Raw genomic sequence first — 18,758 nt, forward strand, 5'->3', positions numbered from 1 at the left:
AAGCTTACTCCAGTTTAACAGCCAGACTCACTAAGGAGAAACCAGACATCCCCTTACATTTAGTAACGTTTGAACAAGAAAACCACGGCAGGTATCTTCAATTATGTTCAAGTCTATTTTGTTTAGGTCTGATGTCCAAACCCAAAGATAGTGTGAAAACTGATTGTGTAAAACCAGATGGGAGAATGTCAAGTAACACTGACTAATGGAACACTTGTAGAAATGAGAAAGTTTGGAAGGACTTCATATTGAAACATATGCAGGTGTTTTCTTAGTGACACTAACATTTAATTTTGTACTTTAGAGTTGTAAAAAAAAATAAAAATGTCTAAATTCGGTTCGTCACGAAGGAGGCATACCCTTACGGTCACCAAAAGTGCTTAGCACCCACCCTATCGCTTTCACTATGCCTTGCGGTGATGCCAGGTTTCCACAAGCCTGACAGAAAAGTGTTCCCCTGCGATTTGGCAACAGACGACGCTTTTGAGAAGGTCATTGTCCCTGGTCCTGACCGAGCCGGAATGACGTGGCGTGTGAGGACGGCCGGTCCCGACGCGTGGATGCTAAGTGTGTGACGTGGAGCGATGCGACACTGAGGGGGGGGAGAGAGAACAAAAGGTTATCTTAGGATTAAGCGTGAAGTAAAGGCTGGGGTACATAGGGAGGCCGAGAGATCTGGGGGCAAAGCCTCTAGAGGCCCCCGTCACTGTTTATCTCGATCTTTGTGAATTTCGAGATGGGATTTGGCCGGCAAGTGACCGCATCCTGTTGGCGAGTGGCATCGCTGTGGGGCATGACCGCATACGGGGGGGGGGGGGGGGACTGAGAGCACATCTTATTAGGTCACAGCGACCCTGGCAAGCAGCAGCTCGCGAAACAAAGACACTCCTATCCTTCTCAGAGGGGACGGAGTCCAAAAAAAAACAAAAAAACTGCTCTTAAATACAGCCACTTTTTTTTAAACTTTTTTTAATCCTCCCCACCCAAATGTGGAAGGTCAAAATGAGGGCGTGCGGCGCTTCTGTCTGTTAATTACGGATTAAAAAGTGCCGACAAAGGGACGGCTATCGATTCCATCCATCCGCAAGCGGTTTTGTGCACAAAAGCGACCAAACGCAACAGGGATTTTTTGGGTGCGGAGAGTACAGGGGCAACAGCTCAAGATACGGGGGCAAGAAGGGTGAAACCAGAGGCTGAACTCAACAGAGTTTGAGGGGGGAAAAAAAAAGAATATTACTCTCCCGGCACGGCTGGGTCTGTCACCTGCCACACAAGTCGGGCCTTGTGTCGAGGGAATGTGGGGACGGTTTCTCCGACTTCAGCTCTCAAATGACGACACGTTCAGTGGCTCTGCTCACTATGGGCGCCACAACAAACAAAGGGTGCGTCGCAAGTAACGAGGCTTGTATTGTTAAAAAAAATAAATAAAAAAAATTATAGACTGGATCCTTTTCCATCTGCAAGGATGGCTCAAATTTCCAAAAGCAATGTTGTTTTTTTTTTTTATATAATTTTAAGTAAGAAAAAAGATGTTTCCTTTTTTTTCCTTTTTTAATTTACCCAGATCTTTAACAACGTTATTTACAGATGAATTTAGTCGTCACCGTTGGCTTCTCGTTTAATTCTCTCTCCCCTCGCCAGTCTTTCGGCTGAGCGTCCGCGTCCTGCGAGCGCCGTGCCGTTTGTTCGGTTTCCTTAAAAGAGGAATTGGAGAAGTATTCGGAAAATTTCAAATTATCCAAATAAGGAGTTGGGGGGGATGGGGGGGGGGGGGGGGTGGACACTGGGGGTATGGAGCGAACAGAGACTCGAGGCGTGACGTATGAGAGAGCCAGAGCGAATGCAGGGGAGAGAGGGGCGCGGGAACAGGCGTGTCTCCTACAGGCGCGTTGGGCTGGACTCAGTTGCTCAGTAGTAGCTCAGTTGCAGTCTCCACGTCCCAGGATTTGGAGGACAAGGCCACTATTACTGCGTTCTGCCAGGAGAGAGAGAGGAGGGCGCTGTGAGCATACCCAGCGGCCGTGGGACCACCCCCCCACCCACCAGCCTCCAGCCACCCACCTTATCGAAACCCATGGCACACAGCTTGTCGATTTTGCGGGTGTACTCGGCACTGGAGACGGCCGCCCCGGCATAGACGTGCGCCCACAGCCGCGCCGTCTGCTTGAACATCTCCGGGTTCTGCTTGTACTACGGCAGAAAAGCAGGAGGGGTACAGGAGGTCAGAATGGCGGCGGCGCTGCTTGGACAGGCGGCACAGGTCCACCCCCGCTCACCTGATTGGCCACCACCGCATCCTGAGGGTCATCTGGCTCGGCGGCGGCCAGCAAGGCCTGCAGCGATAGTAGCACGGTGCGTAACGTCATGGCGGCTGCCCTGAAAGGCAGGGGTGGCGTACGTGAATGCACACTGCGCACGAATTCTAGGGTGCGGGCTTACGGTGCCCTGTCAATCACTGACAAGCCATGTCCCATTGGCTATTTAAGGTTCCCAACAAGTTAAATACGTTTTTAATCGTCAGCTTTGGGGTGACCATATTGGGGAAGGTGGCACAGTGAAATGACGTCGGACAGAAGTGAATACTGTCAATATCAGCCTCTTTTCTGGGCCTGTAATTACTCACCATTGGTCTTTAAGAATATCCAGGCATATCGCTCCAGTGACTGAGCTAATATTGGGGTGCCATATCTTCGTTATAAATCGTACCTGGAGGACAGGGGACAGCAGCGTCAGAGAGGATCCTGCTTGAGATGAGGCAGCTCGAAGGCTGTCTAGTGCTCTGGGGTTGGGACTGACGTGGCCCCATTGCCCTGGCACAGGTACCAGGGTGCTGGCAAGTGTCGTCATGGATACCCACCTTTGGCGGGTTGAATGGGTACGTTTCTGGGATCTTAATTTCCAGCTGATACCTCCCACCTTGGGAAAAAAATCACAGTCCCAGTTAAAAGATGAAAAATTCAATTTCTCTCACAAAAGCTTTGATGTTTAAAAACCCAAGATGACAACCCCACCTGTAACGCGATAAAGGGCCCGTCAAAATACTGCGAGTGTAGGAAGGTGTTCCTATTAACCCCTTTCATACTATCTGTCATGTGACAGATCATGGTTCCACTGATAAATTGGTCCCTCATTATAAAGCCACTTTTAACCGATCAACAGGCATTCAATGCTTATCCGGCATATATACCAATGAAGTCAGGGGTGGGCAATCTTATCTGCAAAGGGCCGGTCTGTATGCGAGTTTTCGCTGCAACTCCATAATTAGATTACTAATTAGAGGACTGATTGGCTGAAGAGTCCTCACACCTGGATTTGAACAGCTGACCTAAAGGTTATCCCACAAACCTGCATACACACCGGCCCTTTGCGGATAAGATTGCCCACCCCTGAACTCATCCTCCTCCTGTCTGTGTAACCGGAGTTCCCAATTCTCAGCTAAAGAAGAGTTTCCCAATCCGCTCCTCAAGGACCCCACAGTCGGACCATGTTTTTACTCCCTCCGAGCTCCCTACCAGACAATCTACATATTTCCTCCTACCGGTAGCTGGGAGGGAGTAAAAATGTATATTGTCTGTGGGTCCCCAAGGATTGGACTGGGAAACACTGACCTACATTTTTCATCTGCATACCCAGTGCAATTTGCACTCACCCACACAATCAACGCCCAAAAACCCATCTGTTCCAGGACTTCCACTGCTAGCCTGATGCCTCTCCATGTTCCCTGAACATTCTTAATGTTGATTCTTGCTTTGTTTGGAAGATACTGTGTAACCCTTGCTCCAGTACTGCCTACACTGATACCTGGGCATTCACAAAAAGCTCTGCCTACCTGCACTAATACCTAATCATCGCTTTGACAGCACATATATGTATAGTGTGCCATTTTCCCCACTTATACGTCGCTTCAGACAAAAATAAATGTAAAATTAAACAGTAGCAGACTTCAACTTTCCCCTTTGGAGGAGAAGACTTCTCTCTCCCCCCAAACCCCCTAAAACTCGTGTTGCTGTACTTCCTGAGCACTTTCTTGAACCCATGAACAAAATCCTACACAAACCTAGTCACTGAGAGTGTGGCAGAGGGTGGTGGGGGGGGTGTACTCACCCTCATACGGCGTGTCGGGCGGCCCTGCAATCTCCCCCTTCAGCTCTGTAAAATTTTCATCTACAAGGTCCACCTTAATTTGATTCTTGCTCGTCTGTCAAGGGGAGAAGACCACAAGCAGAGGACTTTAATTCGGACGGCTATTTTACAGGAATACTGCAAAATAATCACAACGCATTACTTTTCCTGCTTCTGTGTGGGGCCGCTGTGAATGTTCAGCAGATCAGTTTTACCACCCGTTATACAGCACTGGAACAATCCAGCTGTTTACCAGCTTATGTCTTTATTCCCGTCTGTCTGCTCCGAATTACTCAGTCATCGTCCACAGTCTAGTTTTACACTTACAGCTGACTAAAGAAGAGGATCTAGGGCATCAGCAGACAGCCAGAACCAAAAAAAAAAAGGACAGCACTGGCCAAACAAGCTGGAAACATGCTAGTAGGAGAATGAAGAACAGAAGAACATTGTGGGTTTGCACCTCTAAAACCAGATGTGCCCGAGACTGACACCTGACTGCAAAATTTCAGCAGAATCTGTGAAGCACATGTGCAACACACTGGACTGCAGCTGGGCATGCCACTGCAACAAGGTCAGTGCAAAAGGGGAATTAAATCTCTAGTTCTGATTAATCCTAAGAGATAAAGAATTGCCCCCACCAAGACCAGAAAAGCCGCTGAAACTCATTGGCATGCAACACTCTTTGCGATAGGTCATACGGCAAAGACCTGAACGCAAACAGCACGTTTCCGGAATTCCGGGAACACCCAGCGCCCTAACTTGAACCACACAAGTTAATTTGGGAGCTTTGGAGCTCCGGATCCATCAGCACTCGCAGGAAGCTCTCTCAGGCTACGTGACATTAACACTTTATGGGCCCCTCCCCCAAGTACTTAACAAAAAACAACCTGAAATCTCACCACTCCCGAGAAGGGTTATGTTTAATACCTCCATGCCCTGGGAAATACAGACCCCTAACACATGCAAGGGCTGCTTTCACTACGGGAAAAGACTGAACCGCGACAAAGGCAATGACAGGCAGAAAACTAGCATTTCATTCACAGTAATTAGCACTTTGGGCAAATTTCATCAATAGCCAGTAAAATTGCCAGGCAACTACTTACGAACTTCCTTGAAACTGTAAAAAGTAGCATAAGTATCAAATTTTATTTTAACTTTAATTCACCTGAATTATCTGATATGATAAAATGTGATTATTATATCAATTGTAACACTCTCGGTTACTCATAAAACCATTTTAAGATGCCATATTTTAAAGGGAAGATTGTATAAGGATTGTAAAATTTTGTGGATCAAATTTCAGGAGGGCAGCTCTTGCTGTCTGACTATATTAATATTAAATTGTTTGATCGATTTCTAGATTATTCAGTCACTCGGTTGACTATCTTTCCATTCTGTAAATGTTGTTAAAGCCCCAGGATCAGTATGGTAGGGTGTGCCTGTATCAGACTTCAAAACAGATTACTTCTGTTCCCCAAGTCAGGAACACGATCATGTCTGTTTCAAGACATGAAAGTTTCTTGGCGCAAAACTACCTGCACGCGAAATAAGATCATTGCATTACATTGGTATGCATTTCATGTTTAAATACGGCTCTGGAAAAAATTAAGAGACCACAGCAAAATTTTCGGTTTCACCCATTTCTCAAGCCTGTGTGAAATATGCTTTTCTTTGCAAACTTCAGCCTGGCTCTTCCCTTTTTCTCATTGATGAAGGGCTTCTTCCTTGCTTTATGGGACTTCAGTCCTGCTTCTATGAGCCTGAAACAAACTATCCTAGTGCATTTCATACCTGCATTTAATGTTTCCCATTCCTTTTGAAGGTCACTTGAGGTCATCCTCTGATTTATGAGACACTGCCGGATAAGCTGACAGTCATCTCTGGCATTAGAAAGTCGCTTCTGCCCTCTACCTGGCTGGTTTCTGGTCATTCCCAGTGTCTCCTGCTTCACCTTATTCTTGTGTACTGCTGCCTTAGAAATTTTAGCCTGGAAGCAGCCTGCCTCACAGAGTAGCCTCTGACAGCAGAACCAGGATTAAACCAAAGTTTAAATGCGGATTTAAAAAAAAAAAAAATTAGAGTGGTCTCATATTTTCCAGAGCTGTACCTTGCTACAGATTTATTATTGTTACAGTTTAAAAGGTCCTATTTGACAGAATATGTCCTCTGTGTCAATATCCTCCAAAGCAAGCTTGCAAAACGTCACAGATGGACTCACGGGACTACGCTCCTTCCATTACGTCACTCCTCACAATCGCAGTGCAATTTATGCTAATTTAATCATCACCCAACAGGTTCCATCCACCGGTGCTTTAAGACCAGACGTTGTGCCTCATTGATCACAGCACAAATTGTACAAGGTCCATACGGTCCGGGAGTGTATTTTTAAAATGAATTTGATAACCTTTAGCTTACAGCATACCGTTTATCACAGCTGACCACTGTCAAAATCTCGCCCTAAATCCATCCGCTAAATACAATTACTTTTGACACACCTTCCTAAAACTATTAAACAGAGATTAATACGACAACTCCACTTAAAATAAATATATACAAGTGTGACTAGATTTTTAATAGACTATATGAATTAAGACCATCGTTAATGATTACATATATGTGTTTTCTTCCTGAGAATGGAATAACTCTAGGACTTTTTCTTGCAATTGTATACTCAGAAAAGTAAATGATATGAATGAAGAATGAATGAAGGGTCCACAGTTAACGACTGGACACAATATCAGCAAAATGCAATGAACAGCCTGCTTCATTCTATATTTGGATAACTTTACAAAAAAAGCAAGTGCAAGTTTTTATACATTATCAATTAATATTGCCACTAACTGCACACGAATAACGTTGGCCTAATGTTATCAGCTTCTACCATGAGATCCATATTAAAGTCATATGTCGATTTTAAGACGTATGAAACCGCGTTGCTCCGTAAATACGTGAAATTTCGCTGCAGACAAACCCCGTAAAACTGGGACTGTTTTATCAATTAACAAACTCTACTGGATAAGATACTGCATTTTCAACGACCTGCTGAGCATCTGAGTAGACAGCAGGCTTTTCATCACCGGTATTATTACCACGCGTGCATCCACGGGCTCTCCAATACTGTTAAACAACATGGATATAATTTATGATAAATAGTTACAAGGGACGCACGAGTTTCACGTTCATCCGCCTTAAATTACAAGGAGCGATGCGCTTTTGACAGCTGAGTAATGATGTCGGTTAGCCGTGCAGCTAACAAGCTAAAGGAGCAGCTTTACCTGGAAAGTTACCTTGTCTACAGACATCCAGGTGTTTAGCTATGCGCCTCATTTCTGCCTGCTAGTAAAATAAGCCTGGTGACTAGCCACTTGTAGCTAGTTCGTAAAACTCGCATATGAATGACAGTAGTTTGATTATAAGGTAACGAAGTTGACAGCTAACCGCTAACCCTGAGCTAAATGGCGGGGAAAATGACCCAGGCGCTGCCGGCAAACATCCCCGGGGGCTCGGCCTGCTCGCTCGTTTAGCTCCCGGGCTGCAGTAAGTAAGAGCCCTACCGCTCCACCACGTTACAGTACGGGGAGCGGCCGTTAGCACCATCCCTCGGCCCGTTAGCCGCTTAGCACCGTCACCCTAACCCGACCCCAGCACCCACTTCTCTCCGGGTGGCGCTTCCCACGAGCGACAAAGACCCCCCCGCCCCCAGTTGGCCGCCTTGCAGCCCCCGTCGCCTCGCCTGCACGTTCCGGGGTGCCTCTCCGGGGGCTGTGTCGGGACTAGCCCGGCCACACGTTAACTCCGCCTGGGATGGCTCTAACTTCCACGGCCCTCCGTGGCCTTTAGCCCGTCAGCTTCACAACATGGCTGTTCCCATTCCCTTAGATATACGGAGAGCTGTATGACAAAGCAGGATGAAATGGCAGACCTCTTCGCTCTTCAGCACCTCCTTAAACTCCCGTTTGATCCTCTGCACTGCGATGTTAGCCATAGTTATGGCTTCTCCCCGGATCAGGCCTTGCTTCGCTCGGATCCCCCGCTCTCCTCCTCGCCTCTCCACTCCTCGTCCTCTCCTTCTTTCACCTTTTTCCCCAACAAAAACAGAGCCCCCCCCCTCCTCCACCTCCTAAACACAAATGGCGCCCCGTAAAACGCGCATTATGCTACATGCAGAATACACAGGAGGTGCGAGGTCCACTGGGCAGCGATGAATGAGTATTTAATGGTGCAGGAGGTGTCTGGTCTGCGGGCTCCGGGAGCCGGTCTGCCGGATAGCTGTGGATAACGCAGGCTGAGCCGGTTACAATAGCCACATGATTCATATGAGACACTACATATGTACTCTTGTGATCCCCTGTGCATGCATTTTTATTTGTCAAAATTTTAAATAAATGTATTTAACAGTCTTGTTATAATTAATGACCGAGTTTTGGTAGATCATACAACTATCAACGTTCTAAGAAACTTTGGGTAAACAGCAGGCGATCGTGTCGTTTTTAAGGAATAAGACTTTGTACCCGGTGGACAGAAATCATAACAAAATCATATTGCTGTTATGTGGAACTTGGATCTCGACATAGCCCGCGTATGAGCCCATGAATAATCCTCAGGAAAAGCCAAGTACTAAATGCTGCTCTGAATGTTTGGCATGTGGTTTTTATCGTTTACTTTCTTTACTCACAAAGCCCTGATAGTGATATTGTCCTAACACTTTGCTTACTTTTAGATTTTAAAAAATTAACCAGCTATTTTGAAACATTGCATCCATTCTACTGATAGTATAAGCTTAACAAATTGTTCTATATGTTAAATATATAGCTTAAACATAATATTAGTGTAACATAATATTAATATTAGTATTAGAGTAATAAAATATGCATTACCGTTGTATTTAAAATTGCGTGGTTTAATTATTTATGTCTTAAAGTGTATTTTTAATATTTATGAAGGAGTTTTTACATATATAGTAAATGTGAACCAGAAGTAAGGCCACGTGACTTAGGAACCAGTAAAGCCTTGAATCACATTGTACTTCATTATTATAAAGCACATTTTCTCTAATGCTGTTTCTGTTTAGAGCTGGTTTGTCAATGAGAATGATGACATCAGGGGTGTCAAACTGCAATCCTGGAGGGCCAGAACCCTGTATACCTTAGGTCTTTCCTTGTTCCACCACAAATGATTCAAGAGCTGTGTGGTAATTAGCAAAAGGAGGTGCAAGGAATTGAATCAGGTGTGTTAAATGAGAGGAAACCTAATAATGTGCAGGGCTCCAGCCCCCCGGGACTGGAGTTTGACACCCCTGGCTTAGAGTGACACCAGCTTTTGCCTTTTATCAGCATTCCTTGGAGAACAGAGCAGTATTCCACAAAGCAGGATTTCTTGCTTAACTGGATAACTTGTTGTATTTAAAGTAGTCTGTGCTAAATGATCTTTTTCTTTGTTCACTTACTTTTAGCTCAGTCTACCTTAAATCCAATAAGTTATCTGGCTAAGCAAGGAATCCGGCTTTGTAAACCTGGCCCCTGGAGTGCTGCTGTAATATGTAGCTGTTTGGGGAATATGCGTAGACAATGTTGGGGAAGTTACTCGCAAAAGTAATCCATTACAGACAGAGATGGAAAGTTCAGGTCCAGAAAGTACAAATCCAGACCAGGGTTTTCTTTCAACCAACCAGTTTAGCCAAAAGAGTGGTAGTTGCAGAGTGCTCAACAGCTTGGTTGAAACAAAACCTTGGCTTGGATTTGTACTTTCTGGACCTGAGCTTTCCACCTACGTCTGTGATGGATTACTTTTGTGAGTAACTTCCCTAACATCGTGTATAGGAAACTTTGAAGCTGATAAGGAGTGAAAGTGTTTTGCTTTACCCAGTAGTATCTCAGGGAATATCACCCCGGCCTCCACATACCAAATAGACTTGTTATACTACATTTTCCTAGAACTCTGTATCCATGACCGGAAGGTTGCTAGTTCAAATTCTGGGGCTGGGCTCACCCTACGCTCAGACCCCAAGCTTCATTCTCACTTGTATGTGTATATCTCACAAAGTAGTATAAGATGGGATATGTGAAAAGAGCATTTCAATGTTCCCATAGTCATATTTGCACAAATGGCTAATAAAGAAAATACACTTTTAACATGTGTGCATGCACCTCCGTAGCATCCAGCAGGCTCGGCTGAAGTTCGCATAAGAACAAATGTAAACATGTTCAAACATTTTATCTTCCTTTCTGCTACTGGTAACTATGAAAGCAGACACATCCTCCATTTCCCTGTTGGTCAAAACTAGAAAAGAGAGCACAGAGCGCGTGTAACCATCAGCTCGACAACACTCATTGGTCCTATATCAAATTCACTGCTTTCTATGACTGTTGTCCCTTAACTTAATTCTCCCTTGGTAGAAGTGTGCTACCAAAGCCATATCTATGCATGAGACCTCAGATATGTAATATGTTTAACCAGAACTACCCTGCAGGAGCCTTGTCATGTACAGAAGCAGGGAGTCTGCCTGATTTGCCACACATTTAACACCGTTTAAAGTACAAAGTAATGGCCAATGTATTGCATGTGAACTGTGAATGACGGCATGTCTAACGAAGAATTCCTGCTTCTATGTCTATTGAGAAATGTACACGCCAAATCAAACTACCGAACTTTGCTGACGCAATAGCAGCCCCGCCGTTCAAACCCGAGTTTCTGTGAGCTAAACCTACATTCGAGTTGGTTAGGTTAAGAGCATTATTTGCCATGATAACTGAGCGACGCTCACTCTAAAGCGGAAAATCAGGTTTTACGAATTCCGAATTACTTGCAAATCTACTTTCTGCAATACCCGCCAGAAACATTTCATTCTGTTGCGTTGGCGTTTGTAAACAAAGGGGTTGCTTTTCTCTTCGCACACAGCGGCGAACGCGACTACGTCAACTCAGGTAACATGTTGGTGAGTCACATGGTTATTCTAGCCAATCAGCGGTCACTGCGCGTTGTTCTCCTGATGACAAAAGCAACTGGGGGCCTCCGACACTCTCCCTGATCCGGGCTGCTTCTCGCGTGAGCAGTGACGTGGCTCTCGCGCATGTAAACACGGAGGGCGCTGGGCTGTGGGTCTGCCGCCGTTTACCTGCAGAGTCGGTGTGTTTGACGTCTGCGCTTGTCCGCCTTTCCACTCGAAACTGCAGTTTTAAAGGGGACAGAAGCCTCCGAGATAAACTCTCGTTTTTAATTAATGCGTGGTTAATTCTCTGGTTCATCAGCAGCACCAGGTGAGCTTTTTATTTCTTTAATGGAAGCTTCTCTCTTTCGCTTAATTTACCATATTTTGCCTGTTCGCATCGCGTCCCACTGCGGTCCAATTTACTGTTTGTGTTTGGGTTTGTCCTGCGTCTGCACTGACTTTATATGTCGCTTGTCGTGTTCAATTACTGCTCTTCGGTCTCCAGCTATCCTCCCAAAAACAAACCTCCAGCGCTGGTGGCTGAAGGCCATGAAAAAGCTCATATACTTCCGCTGGCGTCAGATTGGAAACTATTGAAATTGTTTTGCATATTTTATGTAAAGGCGAACATCTTTTTTAATTGCCTTTTTCATGCAGAAGTGCCGCAAATAGCATCAACAGAAAAACCGCATCTGAATTTAAGAGGCTGAAGGAATCTACACCAAACGTATGTTTAACCGATCAAAGTACATTAAAAGTATTTGCATTCGGAGAATCTTAAGCAAATAATGCACTCCGGGATCATTTTACTTTTTGGATTTCCTGTTTTCTAGTGGGATTTTTTTGTTAAAAAAAAACCTTTCAGGCCGGGTCGTGTATTTTAAGTTTGCCGTGGTCTAAACCGTTATTGAACTTGCGGCAAATCCTGACTGAGAAACTATAATTCTTAAAAATGCAGTCCCACTGTTCCAGTCAGTATTTAACTGTGACTTTCAAAAGTGATTTGACGTCTAGCCATATGGGGTTACTTTTCCCGTTAGATTTTGTCCCATGATGACCCGTTTGCTGCACTTCAACATGACATTTTCTCACGAAGCGTTAAATGTCCAGCGTGGCTTAAATTATTACCTGGTTATTTCCACAGGAGCTCTGTCTGAATGCTGCGAAGACGAACAGATTTTGTTCGCGCCGGTTTGAATCCCTATTCCTACACCAGGCTCCAGGTAGCCGTGTATGTCAAGGGTATAGGGGGACTTAAACGCACATCCCTGTGTGTACTTGGAGTTGTTCTAAGTGTTGAAACGGCTCCGAGCTTGATGTTTGGGGGGGGGGGGGGGGGGGGGTGCAGCATCCGTTTCTTCCTCAGAAGGGCATCCTGTTGTCAGTCACCTGCTGCATCATATTTGCACAAGGTAGTCCCATGGTTCCCTTATCAGAGTCAGACTCAGCGATTCAGTTCGGATTATTAAGTTCTCTTCCCAACACGCCTACCGTGAAACAAAGATTTAGCAGCAGTATTGTGCTTTTATAGCAAAGGAACAGCACTGTTCTGAACAGACGTCACAATTTTTCCGTGTGTATACAAAAAAAAAAATACAGGCACGGTTCTTTTCACCATATGGTGGTGTGGGGCATGTAGTGAATATTTAAGACCTGCTGAAATGGCATTGGAGTTTGTGGCATTGAATGGTCGTATTATAAATGGTTGTAAATTAATTTTGCTGTAAGATATTTTAAGGTGACATTCAGGTTTTCACACCTCTGTCTTCAGGTGTGATTGGGGAGCCATGGCGGAGGATGGATTTGATCTGTGCGAGTGCATCTGTTCCCACGAACATGCCATGAGAAGACTGATAAACCTGGTGAGAAACCCCATCCGCGGGCACTCCGGGAGCCAGCGCTGTGCTCAGCGAGCCTCCCAGAGGCTGCTTGCCCGTTTTTCTCTCTCGTTACTTTGTGCCGATGTGTGTAAGTGCTTGTCAGTTTGTTCTCTATGTTGTCAATTTTTATGGTACCGTGGTGAATTTTTGAAGAAATTTTGGCCGTGTAGCAGCTTTTCCGATGTATGTGAAAAGGCTTCCCGCAACCCATGATCCTGAACTGCAGTGACTTTACACTCGGAAGAGGATATGCCTGCTCTGAACAAATGTTTTCGCAGTAACGCTCTTTGCCTTTGTTTGTTTTGTGGGCAGTCTGTATGGTTACAGCCCCTGGCAGGTAACCAGGGAGACCAAGACCTGGGCAGAGATGCCTGTTCTCATACCAGTGGTCATGCATCACGTGGCTTTACTGGTATACCTTCTAGGGCTGTAGGGAGACAGATTGGTTACCTGCCTGCGCTGGTGCTACAAGGCTGGGGGAGGGTCTTTTTGCTGGGCCTGTAGCCTCTCTCGTACCTCCACTGCAGCCTATTAGCCTGGGAGGAATGACTGCAGAATACTTCACTGGTATAACCTCTAAAGGTCCTTGTGTTCGCTTGCATGTTTGTGGGGACAGTATACTACATACTAGGCTTTGAGAAAGGTGTGTGTGTGTGGTTTTTTTTTAATGGTTTAAGGTATTAGTAGTTAGCTTGGCTGACTCTCTAAAACAACTTCAGTTCTGCGTTATGTGGGTTCAATCTAAACCTTATTTTTACCTTAATATATATAAGATGGCAACAGTGCTGATATTTTCCCATGGCTCATTTTTAGGTCCTGTGATGCTCTTGATAACAAGACCCCTTCGGCTGTCGCACCACAGGGTGTGTTATCGCACTTGTAGATACTTTGCCAAGTTCTTAGAATGGCAACAAGATGCCTACAAAACTGCATTCCCACCCCCCCCTCCTGTCTCATGCATCTGAAATCACAAAAGGTGCACAGATCCTGGAAACAAATTGTGAGTCTAATCGTTTAGACGGTAAGCCGCTAAATTCTGCTGTCGGTTCTGAGATCAAAGCCGGGTGTTTCGAATGGGGAAAAGTGCGGCAGAAGGGACTCAGCTTTTGTGCCATTCTTTCCGAATGACTTCCCTTTAACGTGAAGCACATTTTTCCATCTTGCCGGCCTCGAGTCACACGAAGAATGAAGGGCATGCTGCAGAATAAGAGGCTTTTTCAGAAATGCTGCCACGGTTTGGACTAACACAGCGCCGGGAAACTAGTTTATCTAGTTGGCATAGAATGTAAACATTAATTGCCTAGATATGGGCATAAAACTGGTAATTGTGCTTTTGGTTTTGAGTTGCATGTTTTGGCTGTGTGGGGCTTTCCTTGCATTGAGGCAGGAAAAAGACCATCTGGGTTTGATTTCTGTTATCTGTGCCCAGAAATTGTGTGCCGTCAGAGAGGTCCCCTCTTACCTGGCCACACCAGTGATGGAGTTTCAGTGTCTGGCTTCTGGTGGCATGGTCAAGCACTGCTCTCCTCCAGCAATCCCACGATTGGGTGAAAGAGGCAGTCATGCAGAGCAGACTTGGGGAAGGACAGCTGGCCCCCATTAATGGTGGGGGGGTGGGAATTATGGCGGTTTGCTGGGTCATTCCATGAAAAATACTATATGAATGTGCAAATCACGGGGGAAATGTAGCTGCGTGATGATTATCTCGGTCCCGGGGGCATTTTCTCACTTGGATTAGACCAGGCTGTGAGTTTTAGCACATGGTAAATCCCACTTTGAAAACAGCATGTGTTTTCCTTGCTTTACCTGTTGCATATACAGACAGTATCCTAACTAACGTCTATAACAGGGCTGAACAGCATGACTTAAATGTCAGTTTGCGTGCCTGATTGCATTGTCTCCCCCTTCTTTTCTCTTGTAGCTCCGACAGTCCCAGTCCTACTGCACAGACACAGAATGTCTTCAAGAATGTACGTATTTTCTCCTCGGTGTGTGTGATGCAGCTTATTTGGCAGATCCTTATTTCTATTGAGAGACTGGGGTCATCTAGTCCCCGGAGCAGTTGGGGGGACTTAAAGGCACAGTGGTGATGTCAGTACGCCAACACTGGGACTCGAACCAGCATCCTTCCGCTCATGAGCAGTGCGTTTTAATCCACTTCCCCATATTTGATGTCATCTAGTGTGTAGATTTGCTGGCCTATTCCTAGTTTTACTTTTGCTTTAACTCTTTCTTTGGTAATGAGGTGCCCCCTGGCCAGAGGAGGGAGGCCTGTTTGCTGAGACAGGAAGCACAGAATCTCAGCACATTCTGGCCCTCTTTGGTGTTTTTCGTGCACCAATAAATTAATGGATTTCACCCCTTATAATAGCACTTATATTTCAGTTAAATAACTCCATGGTGAATCTTTCCTCACTTGCAGTGACGAGCTATTTGGTCTAACAGCCATGGCCTTGCAGTTAAATCGGTATGTGCAACATAACTTTAGATTAGATTCGGCTTTGTCGTTGCACAAAGTACTCGGACAACAAAATGCAGTTTGATATCTAATCCAAAAGTTCGAAGGTTACAGGGACATCTCTTTTCAAATAAAGCGTGTCAAACAAACATGGCATTGATAATAAGTAAACATTCCTTTTCACAAATATTTCTCCTTGGGTGATTTGCTGTCCAGTTTGCTGAACATGGTTTAGTTCTCATAACCACTTTACCATCTGTATTGAGCTGTCCTATTTTTGATTTTGTTGATCTGCTACACGAGGATGGGTTTACTTGAGTTGTAAACCAATTACTGCGAGTTGTGTTTGCTGTGTTGCATCGAGCACTATGTCGGAATTACGATTGGTGAATATCCGCGTTCTATTCTGCCAGTTTGGAAAGGCCTCCAAAACTAAGTCAAGGGGGCGTTACTGTCATGCTATTTGAATACAATGGCATGACCTGGCGTTTACCCAGGAATGACGTGGAGCAGCATTGACTGGGAGGGTTTTCATAGTACTTGGTGTAAAAGCGGGGGAGGGACGGCAGTGTTTGTATACCCGGTGCAAAATGTATGCTTGTAAGCAGTAAGATTCATATTGGTACAAGACCCGAGGTCAGTAATTCTGACGTCAAAGTAGAAGTCATCAGTTTACATTTTTATTTATTCACCCGTGTAGTTCTGGACTGTTACTGTCAGCGTGTTTTGACAAGGAACGTCTTCCCGCAGTGCCCAGCCCCGGCATCCCAGAGGGCGGTGATCTGACGTTGCCAATGATCTTGATGGGCTGGGTGCTTATTGCCCTGGTCCTCTTCCTCCTAAGACCTGCCAGCCTGAGGGGCCCCGGTGCTGCTGGGAAGCCGTCCGGCCCGCATAATGTAACTATCATAGGATCTACTCTGTGGAATGTTCATGCGGGGTGTGTAGTGGGACATGCTTATGGGAGTTTTACCCAAACAAGAAAGATATGAGGGCAGAATGAAAAAAAACGATTGGTTCTGCGATAACCAATCAGATTGTAGATGAGCTGGGGCCCCAAGTAGCTAGAGGAGGCAGGAACAACCAATCAGATGTCTGACTCCCACCTCCTCTAGTTGCTGGGACCGACTTGATTTTGCTGTCAGGTTCTGCAGCATTAACAAAAACAATCATTAAGAAATGTCATGATACTTTTTAATTTTGAGGTTCAGTGTGAAATGGTTATATTGTCCATGTCACCCTGTATCATTTAGAATTCCAAATTAGCTGTAATCCCGCACTCGTTCTGCTTTGGGGGGGGGGGTTTCATCCCACAGGACAGGCTTTTGTCCTCCACTGCTGGTGTGTCCTCACTGTCTGCAGTGATTTGTAAGATGAGCTTTTTCTCTCATTTGGGATTTCTGTAGAATCAAGAAAGAGAGCCGCCGAGCCCACCTGTGGACTAGCACCGGACCCGGATAGCGGCGGACACAAAAAGCAGCCAAGGATTGGACGTGACTCCATCAGCTACCGTGACCCCCGATTTAAACCTGCAGAATGTTTACTTTTTGTTCGCATTTCTTCCCTTATTACCCCCCCCCCCGCCCACCCTGTTTATGGTCTGGGTGATTAGTGCGGTTCTTACCGTAGTAGTCTGTGCTTTAGGATGGCAGAGGAAGAGTTTGGTGATGCAAATAATGGCCACGGATTGTTTTTTTTTTTTTGCATTTGCACATGCATTTGGGAATTGTGCATGTGATGGTAAGGAGGCAGATCGGCAACTGTCAGGGAAATGGACGACTCTACATTCCGTTAAATTGTTGGGTGAAATTACTCTGTTACTGGGTGGTGCTTCATGGACAAGAAAACTAACCAATGAATGAAAGCTGTTAGCTCCAGTCACCCAAACTCATCAGTAAGACCCTTGGTTCCTTGCTCCGACTCTACCTCTTGCTTTACTCCAACATTTGTGACGTTGTAGATCAGGAAAATGTTCCGGCTGTGAATCATTGGTCAGGTGCACATAAAAGCTGATTCACAGCGGGTCTTAAAACTATCTTGCTGAAGAATAGCAGAGACCGAGTTGTGCGATGGTTTCTATAGGAGCATTAATTTTGCCTTGCCTGCAGAAATGAAATCCACAGGCTGAGCAGCACCCCTTTCAGGTGTGGGTTTGTCAAACAGGTATTCGGAGGCAACAGAGATAAGTATCTTGCCGAGTGAAAGATCTGTAGGTGTGGTAGTCTTTCAAGGTTTAAGTTGAAAGGTTTCGACTGAGTGCAATAACTTCAACAAATGGCATTTAATTGTATCTAAAGTAATTCATAGGTAACCTGTTACTAATATGTTACATATATTCAAAAACGGTTGTTATAATATGTTTGTCAAAGGTTTTGCTTAAATGTATTTACACTCAGAAGCAGTGCTGTATGGGAAATCTTATAGGTAGTTACTTTTTGTGATAAAACCCATATAATCACTTGACTTTGGATGGCGGTTACAACAGCTACACAAGTGGTGTGGGCATTTGAGGCGTTTCTCATGTCAGGGCATCGCTGATCGATCTGCTGTGCCTTCGCTCATATTCGTCATTTGTGAGTGCAGAATAGCTTAAGAAGTTCAAGATAATACACGCATAATTCACTCATCTGTCATCATGAACGCATTACGCGTTTTGCAGTGAGCCTCATTTTGAAGTGCGTCATTTTCCCCACCACTACCTAACTATTTTAAACCAGGGGCCGGAGGTAGCAGGCTTTGTGTGGTGAAGTTCTACGTCTCACGTGGTGTTTCTGTTTGTCTCATTGGAACGTCACCTTCAGACTCTGATACCTACATATGTGTAGATACCTGCTGACCCCTTGTGCTGGGAGGGAGTAAAAATGTGGATTGTCTGGGGCCCTCCGAGGGCTGGGTTGGGAAACGCTGGTCTAAAGAAGGAAAAAAAAAACAGTGAAATCTGCTACATGGATTTAGCTTTAAGCCATTTTTCCAGTTTTTTTTTTTTTTCTTTTTCAGAAACGATTGTTACTTGTTAATACTCAATTCTGTGACGAACCCATATACATTTTGATTTCCTTAAAGGAACAGCCACACTTTTACCTTCTATAATGGCATCTTATACTCAACGGCTTACTTTATAGTGACACCGTTCAAATACTTTATGGCTGCTTGTTTGAGATCGGTTGTCTTTACAGAGAAGTAGCTAACGTGTACTGTAAGGAAGGTTGTTGTGTGGACTTGCCAAACTTATGGATTTCTTGTACTCTAGAAATCATATTTGGTGCCATTTCAACTGTTTTTGAAGACTATTGGGTCATTGTAAAGGGCTTTAACTATGCACTTTTCTGAACTTCAAATAAATTAATAAATTATCTGAATGTTGTGTGTC

At 45.0% G+C, this 18,758-nt stretch overlaps 2 protein-coding genes across 7 annotated transcripts; one reads left to right on the forward strand and one right to left on the reverse strand.

Moving 5' to 3' along the window:
- Positions 1-310: 310 nt before the first annotated feature.
- Positions 311-8,405, reverse strand: ube2kb (ubiquitin-conjugating enzyme E2Kb (UBC1 homolog, yeast)). 2 transcript variants are annotated; one of them, XM_048995668.1, is made up of 8 exons: positions 8,045-8,405; positions 4,105-4,198; positions 2,858-2,916; positions 2,624-2,706; positions 2,277-2,376; positions 2,062-2,190; positions 1,883-1,975; positions 311-1,694 (listed from the first exon to the last, which is right to left on the reverse strand). In XM_048995668.1, exons 1-7 carry the CDS (start codon positions 8,105-8,107, stop codon positions 1,901-1,903), a joined length of 603 nt encoding a protein of 200 aa, XP_048851625.1. In that variant the 5' UTR covers positions 8,108-8,405; the 3' UTR covers positions 311-1,694; positions 1,883-1,900. The 2 variants fall into 2 exon arrangements, with proteins under 2 accessions (XP_048851625.1, XP_048851624.1); XM_048995667.1 differs by having other exon boundaries at positions 311-1,975.
- Positions 8,406-11,157: 2,752 nt separating this feature from the next.
- On the forward strand, positions 11,158-18,747 carry smim14 (small integral membrane protein 14). 5 transcript variants are annotated; one of them, XM_048996171.1, is made up of 7 exons: positions 11,158-11,378; positions 11,708-11,777; positions 12,195-12,281; positions 12,822-12,912; positions 14,852-14,900; positions 16,139-16,287; positions 16,795-18,747. In XM_048996171.1, exons 3-7 carry the CDS (start codon positions 12,208-12,210, stop codon positions 16,831-16,833), a joined length of 402 nt encoding a protein of 133 aa, XP_048852128.1. In that variant the 5' UTR covers positions 11,158-11,378; positions 11,708-11,777; positions 12,195-12,207; the 3' UTR covers positions 16,834-18,747. The 5 variants fall into 5 exon arrangements, with proteins under 5 accessions (XP_048852128.1, XP_048852130.1, XP_048852131.1 ...); XM_048996173.1 differs by having other exon boundaries at positions 12,195-12,273; XM_048996174.1 differs by lacking the exon at positions 12,195-12,281.
- The last annotated feature ends 11 nt before the right edge of the window (positions 18,748-18,758 follow it).

The sequence above is a fragment of the Brienomyrus brachyistius genome, chromosome 25, assembly GCF_023856365.1.
Source record: "Brienomyrus brachyistius isolate T26 chromosome 25, BBRACH_0.4, whole genome shotgun sequence".
NCBI classification, from domain to species: Eukaryota; Metazoa; Chordata; class Actinopteri; order Osteoglossiformes; family Mormyridae; genus Brienomyrus; species Brienomyrus brachyistius.